Source organism: Podarcis muralis, chromosome 3 (genome assembly GCF_964188315.1).
Source record: "Podarcis muralis chromosome 3, rPodMur119.hap1.1, whole genome shotgun sequence".
Lineage (NCBI taxonomy): Eukaryota > Metazoa > Chordata > Lepidosauria > Squamata > Lacertidae > Podarcis > Podarcis muralis.
In genome coordinates, this window is record NC_135657.1 from 58,759,719 (window position 1) to 58,774,999 (window position 15,281).

The 15,281-nt window shown below is 39.8% G+C and overlaps 1 protein-coding gene across 8 annotated transcripts in view; it reads right to left on the reverse strand.

Annotated features, from left to right (window-relative positions):
- Positions 1–15,281, reverse strand: part of UTRN (utrophin) — a 311,465-nt gene that overhangs the window by 251,494 nt on the left and 44,690 nt on the right. For all 8 annotated transcript variants that reach the window (XM_077925924.1, XM_077925927.1, XM_077925928.1 and 5 more), the window contains exons 3-10: positions 14,969–15,030; positions 8,828–8,920; positions 8,003–8,080; positions 6,994–7,086; positions 6,146–6,318; positions 4,487–4,602; positions 3,616–3,773; positions 873–1,076 (exon numbers count right to left, since the gene is read on the reverse strand). In XM_077925924.1, coding sequence (XP_077782050.1) covers positions 873–1,076; positions 3,616–3,773; positions 4,487–4,602; positions 6,146–6,318; positions 6,994–7,086; positions 8,003–8,080; positions 8,828–8,920; positions 14,969–15,030 — 977 coding nt within the window. The remainder of the gene's footprint in view (positions 1–872; positions 1,077–3,615; positions 3,774–4,486; positions 4,603–6,145; positions 6,319–6,993; positions 7,087–8,002; positions 8,081–8,827; positions 8,921–14,968; positions 15,031–15,281) is intronic.

A 15,281-nucleotide genomic window follows, 5' to 3' on the forward strand; every position in this document is an offset into this window, starting at 1 on the left:
AGTTTTCCATTACTGTGGGAACCTCAGGTTCATGCTTCTTCTATGACAGCCTGAAATGCTTTGGAACGGGGAGCCAACAATATGCAACATTAATCACACAGTCATGCTGGCCACATAACCCGGAAGCTGTACGCCAGCTCCCTTGGCCAATAAAGAGAGATGAGCGCCGCAACCCCAGAGTTGGCCACGACTGGACCTAATGGTCAGGGGTCCCTTTACTTTTACCTTTCCAGGTGCTAGTACACACTGTAACTGCAAACATACCAAACAACTACCTATATATATCTGGGTGTAATCTTAAACCCACAACAGAGGTATATATCAATAAAAATTTAAAAAAGAAGTCCCAAGGCATGAGTGCCATTTGCAGCCACTTCACAATCTATGGAAAACCCCGGTCTCTCTCAAAATATTATTATATTAAAAAAATAATGTTGTTATTCCATAAGCAAATGATTTATCCATCAAAAATATTTTTCAGGAAAAGAACCAAAAGAAACCAACAAAAAATTTCCTGTAACTTCCAACGTCTAAGTAGCCCATGAACTTTAATAACATTTATATTACCGAAGAGAAATTGAACAAGAAATTGAACAAGTTCTTCTGCAACTATCTACAGAACCTGTGACCCACCAGGCTAAACACAGCCCACAAACTATGTATGCATGGCCCATCAGGCACTTGACAACCATCCCCTTAATCCCCTTTTCTGCATTCCCAGGCAGCAGAAGGAGGAGTTTTATGAACTTGGTGGGTAAAATGTGTATAACAACTATAGTTATGAAAATGATCTCCTACTGCCTAATCAAGGGATAATATTGATCAACCAACTACATACTGCAACTCTCATAGAAACCTTATTTAACACCCACTTCGTGCGTAGCAAATTGTTGCTTGACTTCCTCAACATCATCAGATATGACTTCCTGTTCTTGGAATGTATCCTCGGCAGAGAGCAGCCATGTGAGAACTTCTTCCAGAGCTACTTGGTAGCTGTCCAAGTCCATATCAACTTCAGTCACAGTGCTGGGAGTTTCTGCTCTTGAACCTCCATAGTCATCTTCTGCTGTTTCACTCTACAGAGCAGAAAAATCAAACTCAATAGCCACTTCTTGAAAGCTGTTTTTATAATAACACAAATGCTTATTTAAAAGAGATGTTACCACCACATAAAGGGCTGGAGTGGGGGTTAGGAATGCATGCATCTTGTGTGTGTGCAAGATTAGGTTTTTACCTTGCAGTGCAGAAAATCCAAGGTATCTGGTTCAAGGTATTCAGGGCATGGTTATCAATAACAGATTCAATGTTAATGAAATAAATGGCAGAAATTAAGATTAGAGTTGATATTTTACCAAAAAACCATTTGAGTGATCTAGGTTTACTAGCTGACATAATTGAGTTTTGCTCTCACTGACGTTCATTTTACAAATGCATTTACACATCGACTTAGATAAAATATTTCTATACCTGCACAGAAGTTGCTAATATTCCATTACCTTACCTCCAAAAGCCTACAACATGACCACTCCACACACAAACATATGCCTTCACATTGATATTTAAAAAATTAAAGCGGCTTTCATCAAGCACATTAACCATATATAAATTGTTTACTGTGATGTTAATGTTTTTACTTTAGAGAAGTTTTTCATTACAATGCAGTCGTGCATAAAAATTAAAGTCGTAGGTCTTTCTTATATATATAAAAAAAATTCCTAGAAAAAATTGTGGAACCCCCAACACATGATTAAAGTACTTTAGAAGTCTTATCAGCACTTCTGTCTAAAGAGATTTCAGTTGTAAAAATATCCTGTCCTTTTCAAGTACGAACTTAAGTCACAAGTTCAATTACCGGATGCCTAAGTGCAATATGTGGCACCAAACCTGTTACAAGCATTAAGATAGGATTTCTGACAAGTGCTTCACAAAATACATTCAAGTATATAAAACTTAAAATAGTAACCTCTGCACACTTTCTACAACTAGCCTAACAAGAGGTAGGATGTTAACTGGTGGTATTCAAAGTTGAGTTTACACTTTGTCTTATGATTCTATGTGTTACAAGAGTTATGTCATAAAAACATTCAGCAGTATTGCCTCTTGAAAGGAACAATCAATGACTAGAGCAAAAGTCTAATAGAATTTAAAAAATGTTGTGGTGGCTTGACACTTAAAACAAGGACAGAACTACACATTATATATGAAGTTACATAATCTTTACCCTTCTCCCACCAAGAGCTTTCTATTATCTGGTAATAGTAGCTTTATGCTGACTGAAAGACCCCAAGAGGTGAATGAAAGAGACCTTTCTCTTCAAAAGTTAGAAGATAACAGGAGATATTTTATCTCTCAGGGAGAAAAACAGCAGGAGAGCAGGCATGATTTTGAAGGGGGGGGAATAGCTGGGATGGGAAGAGTTAAGCAGATCCTTTCACCCAAACCCACCCAACTAAAGGTACAAAGAGAGGAAGAATCAACTGGAAGGGCATTCTGGTCAGATAGCACTGTGAGGGAAAATGAACCATCTTAGGCTTAGCTAAAGTCATTTCCAAATGGTGAAAGAAATGACCCTACCATTTTGATCCAAACTCAAAAATATAGTCAGAGAAGCCTCTATTTAATGAAGAGACTGAAACTCAGATTGAAAAGAATCAAAAACAGACTTGGTAAAAAGGGAAAGATAGACCCCCTGAGTTGGCTGAAGAATTGTTCTTACGCAAATGGAAGCATCTGAAAGCAATGGAAGCTTCCACTAGAACAGCCTTTCTCAACCTGTGGGTCCCCAGATGTTGTTGGACTACAACTCCCATCACCCCAAGCTAGCAAGGCCAGAGCTCAGGGATGATGGGAGTTGTAGTCAAACAACATCTGGGGACCTACCGGTTGAGAACCGCTGCACTAGAGAAAAGGAGGAAGTGATTTTTGCTTATTTCCCTCTTCTCCTTGCAGCCTCCTATGCCACCTCACACCCTGTTCAAAAACCACTCCCCCACACCTTCCAGAGTAGATCTTTGGGAAGTAAAGGGTAACAGGGAATCAGTTAAAACTGCATCTTCTCCCACTCCCAGTGAGAGCATCCCAGGATCAGAGTTCAGCTCCCACGAACTCTAGATCCAACACACTGTCATAGAGCAATGTGCGCCAGAACTTTATATTAAAAAGGGAAAGAAATGCATAAAAGAAAACAGTCAGGGGATTTTAAAGACCAAGATATAAAGAGAAAAGTAAGAGAACTAGAAAACAGATAATTCTAAATACATAGCATAGAAGGCTGGGTTGATATAGCAACAGATTTTTTATTTTTTAAGAGGAAAGTATATTGAGGGGACAAGGAGTTGTACTGGAAAAGAGAAAATATGAATGCCAGGCCGATAAAGTAACATCAGAAAAAAGAAGCAAAGGAAGATCATCGGATGATATGAAAAAAGAATGGAAGAAAGCTATGTATTTTTGCACTGCATGACAGAAGCCAGAACCTACTGACCGTACAAGTTTGTATGAGTACTTTTCTATTGACTGTGAAAAGGACAAAAGACACAGGAGCTACCTGGGAGGCAACATTAAATGTCATATGACATTACACTAAGAAAGAATTGGGAAAACATTAGCACACACCATCTGTATGTCCCCTTCTTCACATTCCTTTTTATATTTCCTTGGAAGAGTCTCCACTTCTCGAATATCTTCCATGGTAACTTGCTGAGGGAGGACCTCAAACAAGGATGTCAAGTACATGATAATGGACTTCTTATCAGGAAGCTGTACAGCAACATCTAAAAACAGAAATGATATGATTACTGGATATTCTTGCAGGTTTTCAAGCTGAAAACCATGCCCAGAGCCATAAGGCTGTACCCGTATGTTGAGTTCAGGGTTTGCGGAGGGTGGGGAGAGAGATTGCAGAAATGAATCAGCAACACATGTATAGGACACTATCCACCAAGCTGAAAACCATCAGTACTAAATTCTGTCAATTCACTCTCATGATATAGACATATTAAGCACAAGACTACTGGCAGATTGACTGAAATTAATTTTAAAAAGGCACAGCATGCTTAATTCTGGGTTATTGCTGTGGTTTGATTTTTTCAGGATGTTTTATTTTATTATGTATTGCTCCTTTTCATGTTGTATTCTGGTCTGGGATTGATTTTTGTGAAGAGCAGGTTATAAATTGCCTAAGCAAATTAATAAATGTAGGCTAAGTAAACAATATAGAAATACTGAAGTCTTTGCAGCAACACTCTTCTTTTTTTCATATTCAGTATTGGATTGCATTCCACTGTAGTCATACCCAAAGCAGACCCGCTGAAATTAATGGGCATGACTAATTTAAGGCACATTAATTTCAGTGGGTTTACTCTAAACAGAAGTTAGCCAATTATAATCCATTACAGTCATCTTAAATGCATAAACATATAATCAAATTTTAAAAAATCCATCATCCAGACATAAGTGTACTCAGTTGCAAAGAATCATCTTCTACCTTCAGGATCTAACAATTTTTCTATCCCCAGGCGATTTTTGGCTATGTTGAAGGCATGTTCTAGTCTGTCAACTGGAGCCATTTTAGTTACTTTATCCCAGCTAAAGAGCTCGGGCCTAAAATCAGAAGAGAAAACAAAATAAGGGAAGAAAAAAAGGAAGACAACTTGCTATATTCATTCAACACTTGAATCAAGCAGTTATATGTACCATGCGTCCATTAAGTCAAATACCACATACAAGAGAAAGATCTGCGCATATGCTGATGGATATGCTTACTTATTTCTCCGGAAGGAAACTAACATTTCAGGGTCCCCGAAATTTAGTTCACTTTCAATCACATGGACAGAACTTACATTCAACCTACTTATTGATCCCAATCATCATGCTGAAGAAATTAAACTCAATTGTTGGGTATATTGTAGGCAGCATGCAGGCTTGTTGCTGATGCAAGGCAAGGCAGCCTTCAATTAATTCTTTGAAAACTTGCTGTTTTCAAAAGTGCTGCATATTTAGTTCAGTTTACATGTAGTACTAAGCTAAAACATGGCCTACTGCAAGCACATAGGCTCCCAAAGAGGATACTCCAGTCACTTTGATCCTTTTCTGATCATTCTGTTGCTGTGAGCTAAGTAAGCCATGGACTGGCTTAATATGTCACCTGGTTCCTGTTCTCATGTTTTATCTCTTCCAGACAAATTGTGAGCTGAAAACCAAGAGCAAACTTTGCTTACCACTCGTTGTTTGAGTGGAATGAGAACCAATAAGACCATTTGGACAATGCACTAAGCCAAACCATGGTTTAGCTTGTAGCAGGCCCAGACAAGGAGCAAATATCCACAATCTCATCTCCAGGAACACATGCATTCATGCTAAGTCATGGTTATCTTAGCATTATATATAAACTGGGCCAATATGACCTTACATGACTAAATTACTTGTGACTGAATCCCATTACAATGGGACTTAAATTAATTGTGACTAACTGGTTCCATTGTTTTAACGATACTTAGTTATTATTATCTTTAGGTAGTGGTGGCCCTCGCCATACATCTTCGCCCCAACAAAATGAACCTTGAACTTTATTTCAACAGTTCCATGGTTTTCAGTGGAACAATATTGCAGTCTTAAGCTTTCAGTGGAAAATAAATGACCTTTATTCCTTTCATAATATATGCATCTATGAATAAATAGTGAGAAGGCACAAGATAAACACATGGAAGTATTAGTATTGAGCTGAGATTTCTTTTTTAAACAAAAAACAAAAAACTAAATGTTTTCTTACTTTCCCATGTGTGTTTTTAAAAAATAAAAACAAAGAACATACATTACTGGCTTTGACTGTTACTCATCACTCAAACATAGTAACCTCAACATTAAAAAAAACCACTCAGCTTTCTTTCCAGCTAACATATGCCAAAGTGGGCTTTAAAACAATTCCAAGTATTTTTTTTAACTTATTGAGAACTGAGTGTAAGCTTTGTGCTCTTTAGGAAAATGTTGTATTGGCAGTTTTCTTCTATTGTCATTTGTTACTGCCATTTTTTTTATTTTTTAAAAATGCATCACTTAGCATTAAATTTCCTTACACACCCCAGGACAAAGAAACTGCAAGCACTTATTTCCTTAGAACTGCAGCATTTGGCAAGGAGCTACCTACTTGTGCCTGTGGATCACAGCGTTGAAAGCAAGCCCATCTGCCCAGCTTGTGGTGAAGTTCAAAACGTTGACCTCACTGTAAGGCCTAGTAGACTGTCGCACCCAGCTCAGGAGGATCTTTTCACTATTTGTTTGCTGCAAGTCTGACATTATATCTTTCATGACATCTTTAACCTGAAAGAAAGCACAAAAAGGCTTTCAAGTACATATACACAAAACAACTGCCCAAGAATACACGGAGCCCCTGAAAACAAGATTTCCCAAACCTATGGATCACAGCATTAGCATAAAGGACAGTGACTCACAATCGGCCACATGAAAGAAGCATATGTAATTGTATTTGTTCATATTCATCCTTCCCATCTGTACCCAACTCTTTTCATTTCCAGACTTTATATTGCAGGCTCCCTGGACCTGACATCTTTCTTTTCTCCCTCCCCCATGCTTCCAGTGCCAGTACAAAACCTGCACTAGTGCCCCTTAAGCTGGAGATACAGATGTTAACAATACTCAGCTAGTACTTTCCCTAACTATTGGAACCCATTTTACTGGCTTCTTGCCAGGTAAGGAGATCCAAGAACACCACAGCCTATTCCGTGTGTGTGTGTATGTGTGCGCGCGCGTGCATGCATGCTGGTGAGTAGCACAAAGTTTTGTCAAATGGTTTATTACTATTAGAAGAGAGTTACTTTTCAAGTCATTTCCCCTGTCCCTGGGGTCTCAGGATTGGTGGGATTGGTTGGATAGATGGCATGAAAGGGTTGCAGCAAAAGAAAAAATGCAGATGTGTTCCATTGCTAATTAATAATTCACTTGCAAGGACTGAAATAAGGTATCAAGGTCGCTCACCTGCCAGTGCAAAATTATACTCCATAACAAGCCAAGAGTCAGTTTGTGATTTCCATCAACAATGTCCGTCCCTCCTATGTTCACCAGCTCCACCTGGAACACACATTCAAGTATCATTGCTTTTATTCCAGTCAACACAATTCACTTCTTTGACCTAGCCATTTTTGCAAAGAAATAGTCTAAACTATATAACTGGATGATTTAATCCCGCTTCTAGAATGTACAAGTGCAGAAGCAGTCATTAAATGTACAAATTCTAGGAGATATGCACATTCTTATATTCAAGTTTGAAATTAAAATGTCTCCCCCCAATCAAGTTGTCCCTAGAGATCGTCATCAGTGGCAACCAAATATTTATCTGGTGGCCAAAAGCAACAGCCTCTAGGCAAAGGCTTCCCCCAATTCCAGAAGCAGGTTTTGGGGAAAATGTAAAGGAAGGCAGGGCAGAAAACCTCTCTCTTTAAACCAAGAATTAAATTCAGATCCAAACCTTTATATGTATAAACAGCACAAAAGTAGACAACATTCTTAATTGTGCAACTACTTTTTAGCTTTCTGATGTTATTTTTAAAATATAGTTTTCTCTGATGCAGTTCAGGAGACTTGATAACTATTGATAACAAGTCTATAGAAAGTAAATTATAATTTGACTCAGCCCCTCAAAATATGTTAGCATTCTATCCATCAATGATGCCCAAAGGCATTCAGGAACAAGAAATACAAGTTCACTTCTTGGGGGAGAAATTATCTTCTAATTATAAGTGAAGTATCATTACACATTCTCATCTGCAAAGTATAAACCACTATGGGAACCAAGTTGTAAGCAAGTTGAATTTTATGAAATTCTTCTCCCCAACCCCACCCTGTCACCACCAAGATTTTTCAGGCTGCAGTCTAATTGGTAGTTAACTAATTTTAATTCATTGTTACCTTCTCTTCTCCTGTTTCGGGGGCACTGAACATTCAAGGGCACTGAACTCCTAAGCAAACATTTATTTTAGAAACTTACATTGTTCTGATGTAAAACTTGAAGTACTTTGTTGACATTATTCAAGGCATGGACTCTTGTGGATCCACGTTCTTTCAGCTTGAAATAACAAACAATTTTCAGATATAAGAGGAGAACTAAGATCACAAATTTTCCTTTCATTGTATGATACTTAACAAATAATACTCTCCAGAAGATCAAGAAAGACAAAACTGAAGTTCTGAATACATTCTGAATACATGTATTAAATCTAGCCAAATGTATATCCATTTATTTTAGCCAAGCTATGTAATTATAATTCTGCATGATATACATTGCTTATGGCAGCTTGAACCAACTGTTTTTAATGGAAGACAACTGAATCAGGCGTACACTGGTTGCATTCAAATGTAACAATAGAAACTACAGACATGTACTGTAGCAAGCTTCAGGCTCACATACATTCCCCTTCTCTTTTCCTTCTCTCCTAATTTAGGTATGAAGGGAAGAAATTGTCTCACTCAGGCTAGGGGCTAATCCTGCTATGAACTTTCTTCTGCTGGAAAAAAATGCAGTGGAAATCCATCAGAGGAAATGTGCATTGATTGTTCAGCATAGCTGATTAGAATAAAAAATGTTGCCATCACATATTTAAATTTATTACAACTGCGAGAACTAGAAATGCAAGAACCACATGCAAGTTCAAACTGATGCAAAGAACATAAACACATTGACTTTGAGTGTGCTCATTCATAAACTATAGGCAAAGACCTGCAAAGTATTCTAAATAAGTGAATGATGCCACTCTAACTATACACGCAACATTTGAAGTTAATTTTCTTCATGTTGGAAGAATGCTTTGCTTACCAATGGATTTCCTGTCAGTCCTTCTAAAAGGTCCAAAAGCCTCCTCCCATCTCGGAGATCTGTGAACATATCCTTTATTGGCGGTTTTCCACACTATAAAACAAGATACGTTTTAGAATCATTGTAAAATGCTCCAAAAAAGGGAAGTTTGTAGGTATCTTAGTTCCCATCATGCTTAATATTTAGTTCTACACACACACAGGGAATAAAATGCCACAAATATAAGATGTAGCCACAATCTGACCAATTTTGTCTCAATTTTTTCTCTCTCTGCATATGTTCAAGCTTTCCAGATTTCTCAGTGAAATTATTTCTATAGACCAAAGGGCCACCAAGGTGGCAACCGCTATATAACCTCCCAACAATCTATTTAAAGCAACTATCATCCGTAGTCTTCACAGTCTTGATCTGCTATGAAATTATCATGGAATTATTTTCACCTGGAAGAGTAGATTCCAAATTTTTCACCACTTACGGTTGTCAGAAACACACAGAGAAAGCCTACTAAGGCTTGCTATACTGTCCTGTAAGTCTTGCAGGGAAATGTGCCTAAAATATACCTGTAAATGCTACCACACCTCAAAACACTTTTAACGCTGACAGTGTAAACCAGGGATGGATGGGAAACCTGTGACCCTCTAGATTGGGGCGGTCCAACTTTTCATACCAAGTGGGCATCAATAATATTTCAACACAGAACCCATAGGCCACACACTACTTGTCGGGTGGGGGTGGGGTGAGGGGGCAAGAGAGAGAGGCCAAAATTTGATGCCCCCTCGCATTGTCTTCCCAAAGCCAGATAACCAAGGAACTGGGCTTTGGGAAGAAGACACAAGACTCTGGCAGAGTCCTAGAGCCCTCCCACCTCCTTCCTGAAGCTGGGAAAACCCCAGATATGCTTTGGGAAGGAGGCTGGAAAACTCTAGGATAAGGTAGGCAACCTAAGGCCCATGGGCCACAAGCGGCCCACTGGGGTCGTTTAACCGGCCCACAAGCCACCCCTGAACTGAGCAGCTCCCTAAACCGGTGCAGGGGCTTGCTTCCGCAACGCCGGAAATTGCGCCGCGCAGACGCCAACCTCAAAAATCGTGTCTGCGCAGCTGCAGATGCCAGAAATCGCGGGCACTTACACGTGCGAATGATCTGACCCACAGAGGGATCTCTGCTGGCGTGAATCGGTCCAGACAAGGTAAACCTTGCCGACCCCTGCTCTAGGACCCTGTCAGAGCATACGTACCTCCTTCCCAAAGCCCACCGCCTTCCTTACCCAGCTTTGGGGAGGCAGTAAAGGGCTGCAGAGGGGGGGCAGTGCACAAAAAGCCCCTAGAGGGTGCCATGTGTTGGACCACCCTGCTCCAAATGTTCTTTGATTAAAACAGCTATTATCCCTGATCACTGTCTCTGTTTGGCTAGGTAGGACTAATGGAAGTTGGAACACAGTTTCCACAGCCCAGCTGGAAGCGAAGATACAAACGTTTAGGATTAAGGTGTGAAGATAATAGTCATAAACTAATAGGAACCCAAAGTCATTCTTTAAACTTACAATTATGGGCTACATCCACAAAATGAGAAAACATACACAGCTGACAGTAGTGGTCCATAAGAAGGCAGGGCAAGTGGGAGTGGAAGGCAAGATACATCAAAGGACATCCAGCTCCTTAAAGCTGAGCTTACTAGGGGGCACATGGGGGGGGGGAGATGGGAAGCATTGGCTTATTTCAGCAGTTCTGTGCTGTAGGTATTCCTTCTCACTTCTCTCATTCCACATATTGTTGTATGATCTTTCTTCCACAGAGAAACAAGCTTGCAAGTTTCTATGTAACACTAATTTAGCAGCAAGTTCAAGAAACAGTCTTAGCATAGGGACAGAAAACAAATTTCTGGTTCATCTTGCATAATAAGTATTATTTACTTTTGTATTTGGGCCAAGATTTTTCCATATCATGCCCCCAAGTCATGGGAATTTGATGTGGGAACCATTCACAAAGCAGAAAGGTCACTCTGCAGGGTGGGAAGAATTTCAGTAAATGAAACTGAGCATATTTTTTCCAGTATCTAAATTTAGAGCACCAACTTTATTCAGAAATATATTTATGTAATAAAAGAGAACTTGTGTTTTTTCTATTTGTATTGATGCTAGAAAGTATATGTAATTCCTTTGTAGGCCTTTGCTTTGCTGAATCACTTCTATATAATTATATAAGTTAAATTAGTCCACATTCCTCTTTTATACTGATCTCACATTTAAAAGGGGGGGAGAGAGACTTGCAAAGCCATGAAGCAGATGCAAAAGACAATGTGCTGTGTCTCAATTTTTTTTAATAACTCTGCAGTCAAAATACACTTTAAACAAGTGTTTCTCACATTTGGGTACCCAGCTCCTGTTAGACTATAGCTCTTATCATCCCTGGCCACTGATCCTGCTAGCTAGGGATGATGGGAGTTGTAGTCCAACAACAGCTGCTGACCCTAGTTTGAGAAACACTGCCTAGGCATTTGATGGCACATGAAACCTTACTGAAGTATGCGTTGATTGATTCTGGCCACAGGCCTGAATAGAGTCATTAATGAAGAGAGACATTTTGAATATATATAAAGTAGTTATCATACAGATGTGGTCCACTGAACTGCAAATTATTATCTTTGTCTCTTCTTCTGTTCTTTATGGCAGGATGGTTTTGTCTTCGGCACCAAAACAGTTATAACTTGATTACTTAGCTCAACAAGTGCCTGATTTTTGTGAGAACAAACCTACAATCAATTTTCTCCCTATAAAAAATGTAACAGCAGCAAACCTACCAAAGCAACTTTCAATGTAGCCCATGATACAAAGAAGCAGGTATTGTACAATGCACAAAAACTATTGAAATATACACACAATTGAAGTCCAAGTGACTTGTGAAGTAGATTATGCTATTATGATGTCTATAAAACTGCTACAGATGTCATCAATTTCCCTGATTACTTTGTTTTATATAAAAATTACAACATAATCCTATTTTCCTTTAATGTATACATTCAGAAGGTGAAAAATGAATACACGATTAACAATGAAAAGCAATTAAAGAATCCAGTAACTAAATTATAATGTTTTAATAAAATCCTCATGGTTCACATCTATAATTTTATAAAAGTGACATAAATCATCATCACACACACACACCCCACACACACATACACTCATTCTTACTTATTGGTACTTCTCTATCAACAATATCCTAATGATCCCAGTGCTGACTTCCAGATATTAAATTTTAATCCACAAAAAATTACAGTCGTTTTGTTGATTGCTATTGCTTTCCTGGTGATTTTTTAATTGTTCTATATTATTTGTGCTCTGTGATGTTCTATTATGCCAGGGGTAGGCAACCTAAAGTCCATGAGCCGGATCCAGCCCAATCACCTACTCTATCCGGCCTGCAGACGGTCCAGGAATCATCGTGTTTTTACATGAGTAGAATGTGTCCTTTTATTTAAAATGCATCTCTGGGTTATTTGTGGGGGCCTTCCTGGTGTTTTTACATGAGTAGAATGTGTGCTTTCATTTAAAATGGATCTCTGGGTTATTTGTGGGGCATAGGAATTCATTCATATAGTTTTTTCAAAATACAGTATAGTCCAGCCCACCACATGGGGTTTCAGCCCACGGCTGAAAAAGGTTGCTGACCCCTGTATTATGCTATTTTTATTGTTATTGTTATTGTTATTGTTTGTAAGCCACTTTGCGATTCATTTGAATGATTATATTTCTATGCCACTTTATCATCAATCAATCCAATAGCTGCAGGGGAGGAAGCTCTATTTGCAGCAGGAAGCAATCAGAATTAAAAATGCTTGCTGCTAATGGAGCATGTTTCCTTTGCAGACACAGATGCTTCATTTGCAGGAAGTAGTTCTGCAGCAAATGGCTTTCGAAAGAAACCAATCAGCTGATTAAAATGCCTATTTGCTTTCCTGCCTCTCTTCCCTGTTAGGAAACACAACTTTTCAATTCTAAAATGTAACCCAATATAATTTTGTGAAGCAGGAAACAGACAAACAAGAAAGCTAAAAAGTGAGCTCTTTGGGCTGTTCTAGAATAACTCTACAATTCTTCAGCAGCTTATAATGCTCAGAAATTGGCAGTTGTACTTGATCAGAACGCAAGTTCACTGAATGTTTTCATAAAGTCGAATTGTGACAGAGCATACAGAAAGGCAATCTTCAAAATCCATTTTAATGCATTCAGGATATTGCAAGCAGAATCTAATTATAATATGACAACATCAAATTCTCCAGATACTGCTATGGACAGAACTATGACTCCTGGCATATGAATGAATTTAATCATGCGTCACAATTTGTTTTTGTTTTGTTTTCGAAAGGATATTAGCTCGACAATTCTGCTGCTGTTGTTGTACAATGCCTCTTCACAGTGGGAATGCAAGAAACAGCACCATAAGGCAGACTTCTCCAACCTGGTGCCCTTCAGATGCTTCAAACTATAGCTGTGCTAGCTTGGAGGAGGTTGATGGGAACTTTAGTTTGGAGAGCATTTGGAGGGCACCAGGTTGGGGAAGACTGGTTAGATGCCCCAAATCCCTTGGTGCCAGATTTCCTCCTATAGAATCTTGGGTGCTGGGTTTAATCAGAACTGACAGGTGGAGCTTGTTTTTCTACCAGCCACACAGAGGGGCAAAGGGAGATGATTGCCCCACCATTAACCTGTCTACACGACAAAAGACTCCACAGGCAATAGAGGGGGAGGTTGCCAAGGCAAAGGGGGCACTGTGTCACAAAGGTAAATTGTCACCTTTTAAAGCTAGGCATAGAATAAGAAGAAGAAGAGTTTGGATTTGATATCCCGCTTTATCCCTACCGGAAGGAGTCTCAAAGCAGCTAACATTCTCCTTTCCCTTCCTCCCCCACAACAAACACTCTGTGAGGTGAGTGGGGCTGAGAGACTTCAAAGAAGTGTGACTGGCCCAAGTTCACCCAGCAGCTGCATGTGGAGGAGCAAAGACACGAACCCGGTTCCCCAGATTACAAGTCTATCGCTCTTAACCACTACACCACACTGGCTCTAGTGTGGAAAGGGGGAGAAGCTGCTTGGCAAGGGGTTTTCTGAGAAGGAGAAGCAGGAAAAAGGTAGAACATGTGAGAGCTGAAGGTCAAGACCATCTTGTCGTGCTGGCTGAAGGCAGGCTGAGACAGAGACATCTTGGGATCCAAGGCTGTACTGCTGTGGAGAACATGCCCCCCTTGAGATGTGAAAGCTCTAAACTCTGCACTCCCTCCATTGAAAGCTTCCAGTGTAAATATGTGTAAAATAAACCACATTTCTTAAAGACATCATAGTCTTGGCTGTGCCTTGTTTCCCAACGGAAACACAATCCTGGGTAACCATCTGGAAACCCCTGGAATCTGGCTACCACTCAGCAGAGATTGGGGGTGGCACACAACCTTTATAACATTACAAATCACTCTGCGGCTGTAATTGTTTACCTTGTTAGGGATGATCTGAAATGACTATGCATTGTAACCCAATATAACACTACTACTACTAGTAGTAGTAGTAGTAGTAGTAGTAAATGTATTACCTGCCCTCCACCCAACAAGTCCCAGGGTAAAGGTAAAAGGTAAAGGTACCCCTGCCCGTATGGGCCAGTCTTGCCAGACTCTAGGGTTGTGCGCTCATCTCACTCTAGAGGCCGGGAGCCAGCGCTGTCCGCAGACACTTCCGGGTCACGTGGCCAGCGTGACGAAGCTGATCCGGCAAACCGGCACCAGAGCAGCACACGGAACGCCATTTACCTTCCCCCTATAAAGCGGTCCCTATTTATCTACTTGCACCCGGGGGTGCTTTCAAACTGCTAGGTTGGCAGGCGCTGGGACCGTGCAACGGGAGCGCACCCTGCCGCGGGGATTCGAACCGCCGACCATGCGATCGGCAAGTCCTAGGCGCTGAGGTTTTACCCACAGCGCCACCCGCGTCCCTAAGTCCCAGGGTAGGCTACAACAATTTAAAATTCAGTGTTAAAAACACAGAAGAAGAAGAAATAAGTCACAGGGAAATGGTGGTTCTTGAAAATGCACATCTTGGCTGTCAAAGGCTAGGGTAAAGGTTATGTTTATACTTATCAGGTTTTAAGCCACCCTTACCTTAGAAAAGCGAGCATTTATCCATTTTGTGAAGGTTTTCTTTTGTACGTCATTGTGCTCATCTAGAAATTAAGGAAATAAAAGACATTAAAATATATTTCTTAGACTTGCTAAATGTCACTCATCAATCATCATTATTTTGAGGAACTGCCCTCAATTAAGAAAAAAACTGATTCCAGTCTCACTTGGAAGCAAAGGGTTGAGAGGACCTCTTAGACATGATTTTCAGGGCAGAGAATCATCTATCAAAATTCTAGAGAGATGAATATAGAGATAAACCTGAAGAAGCACCATACTTCTTCATTAACTTAGT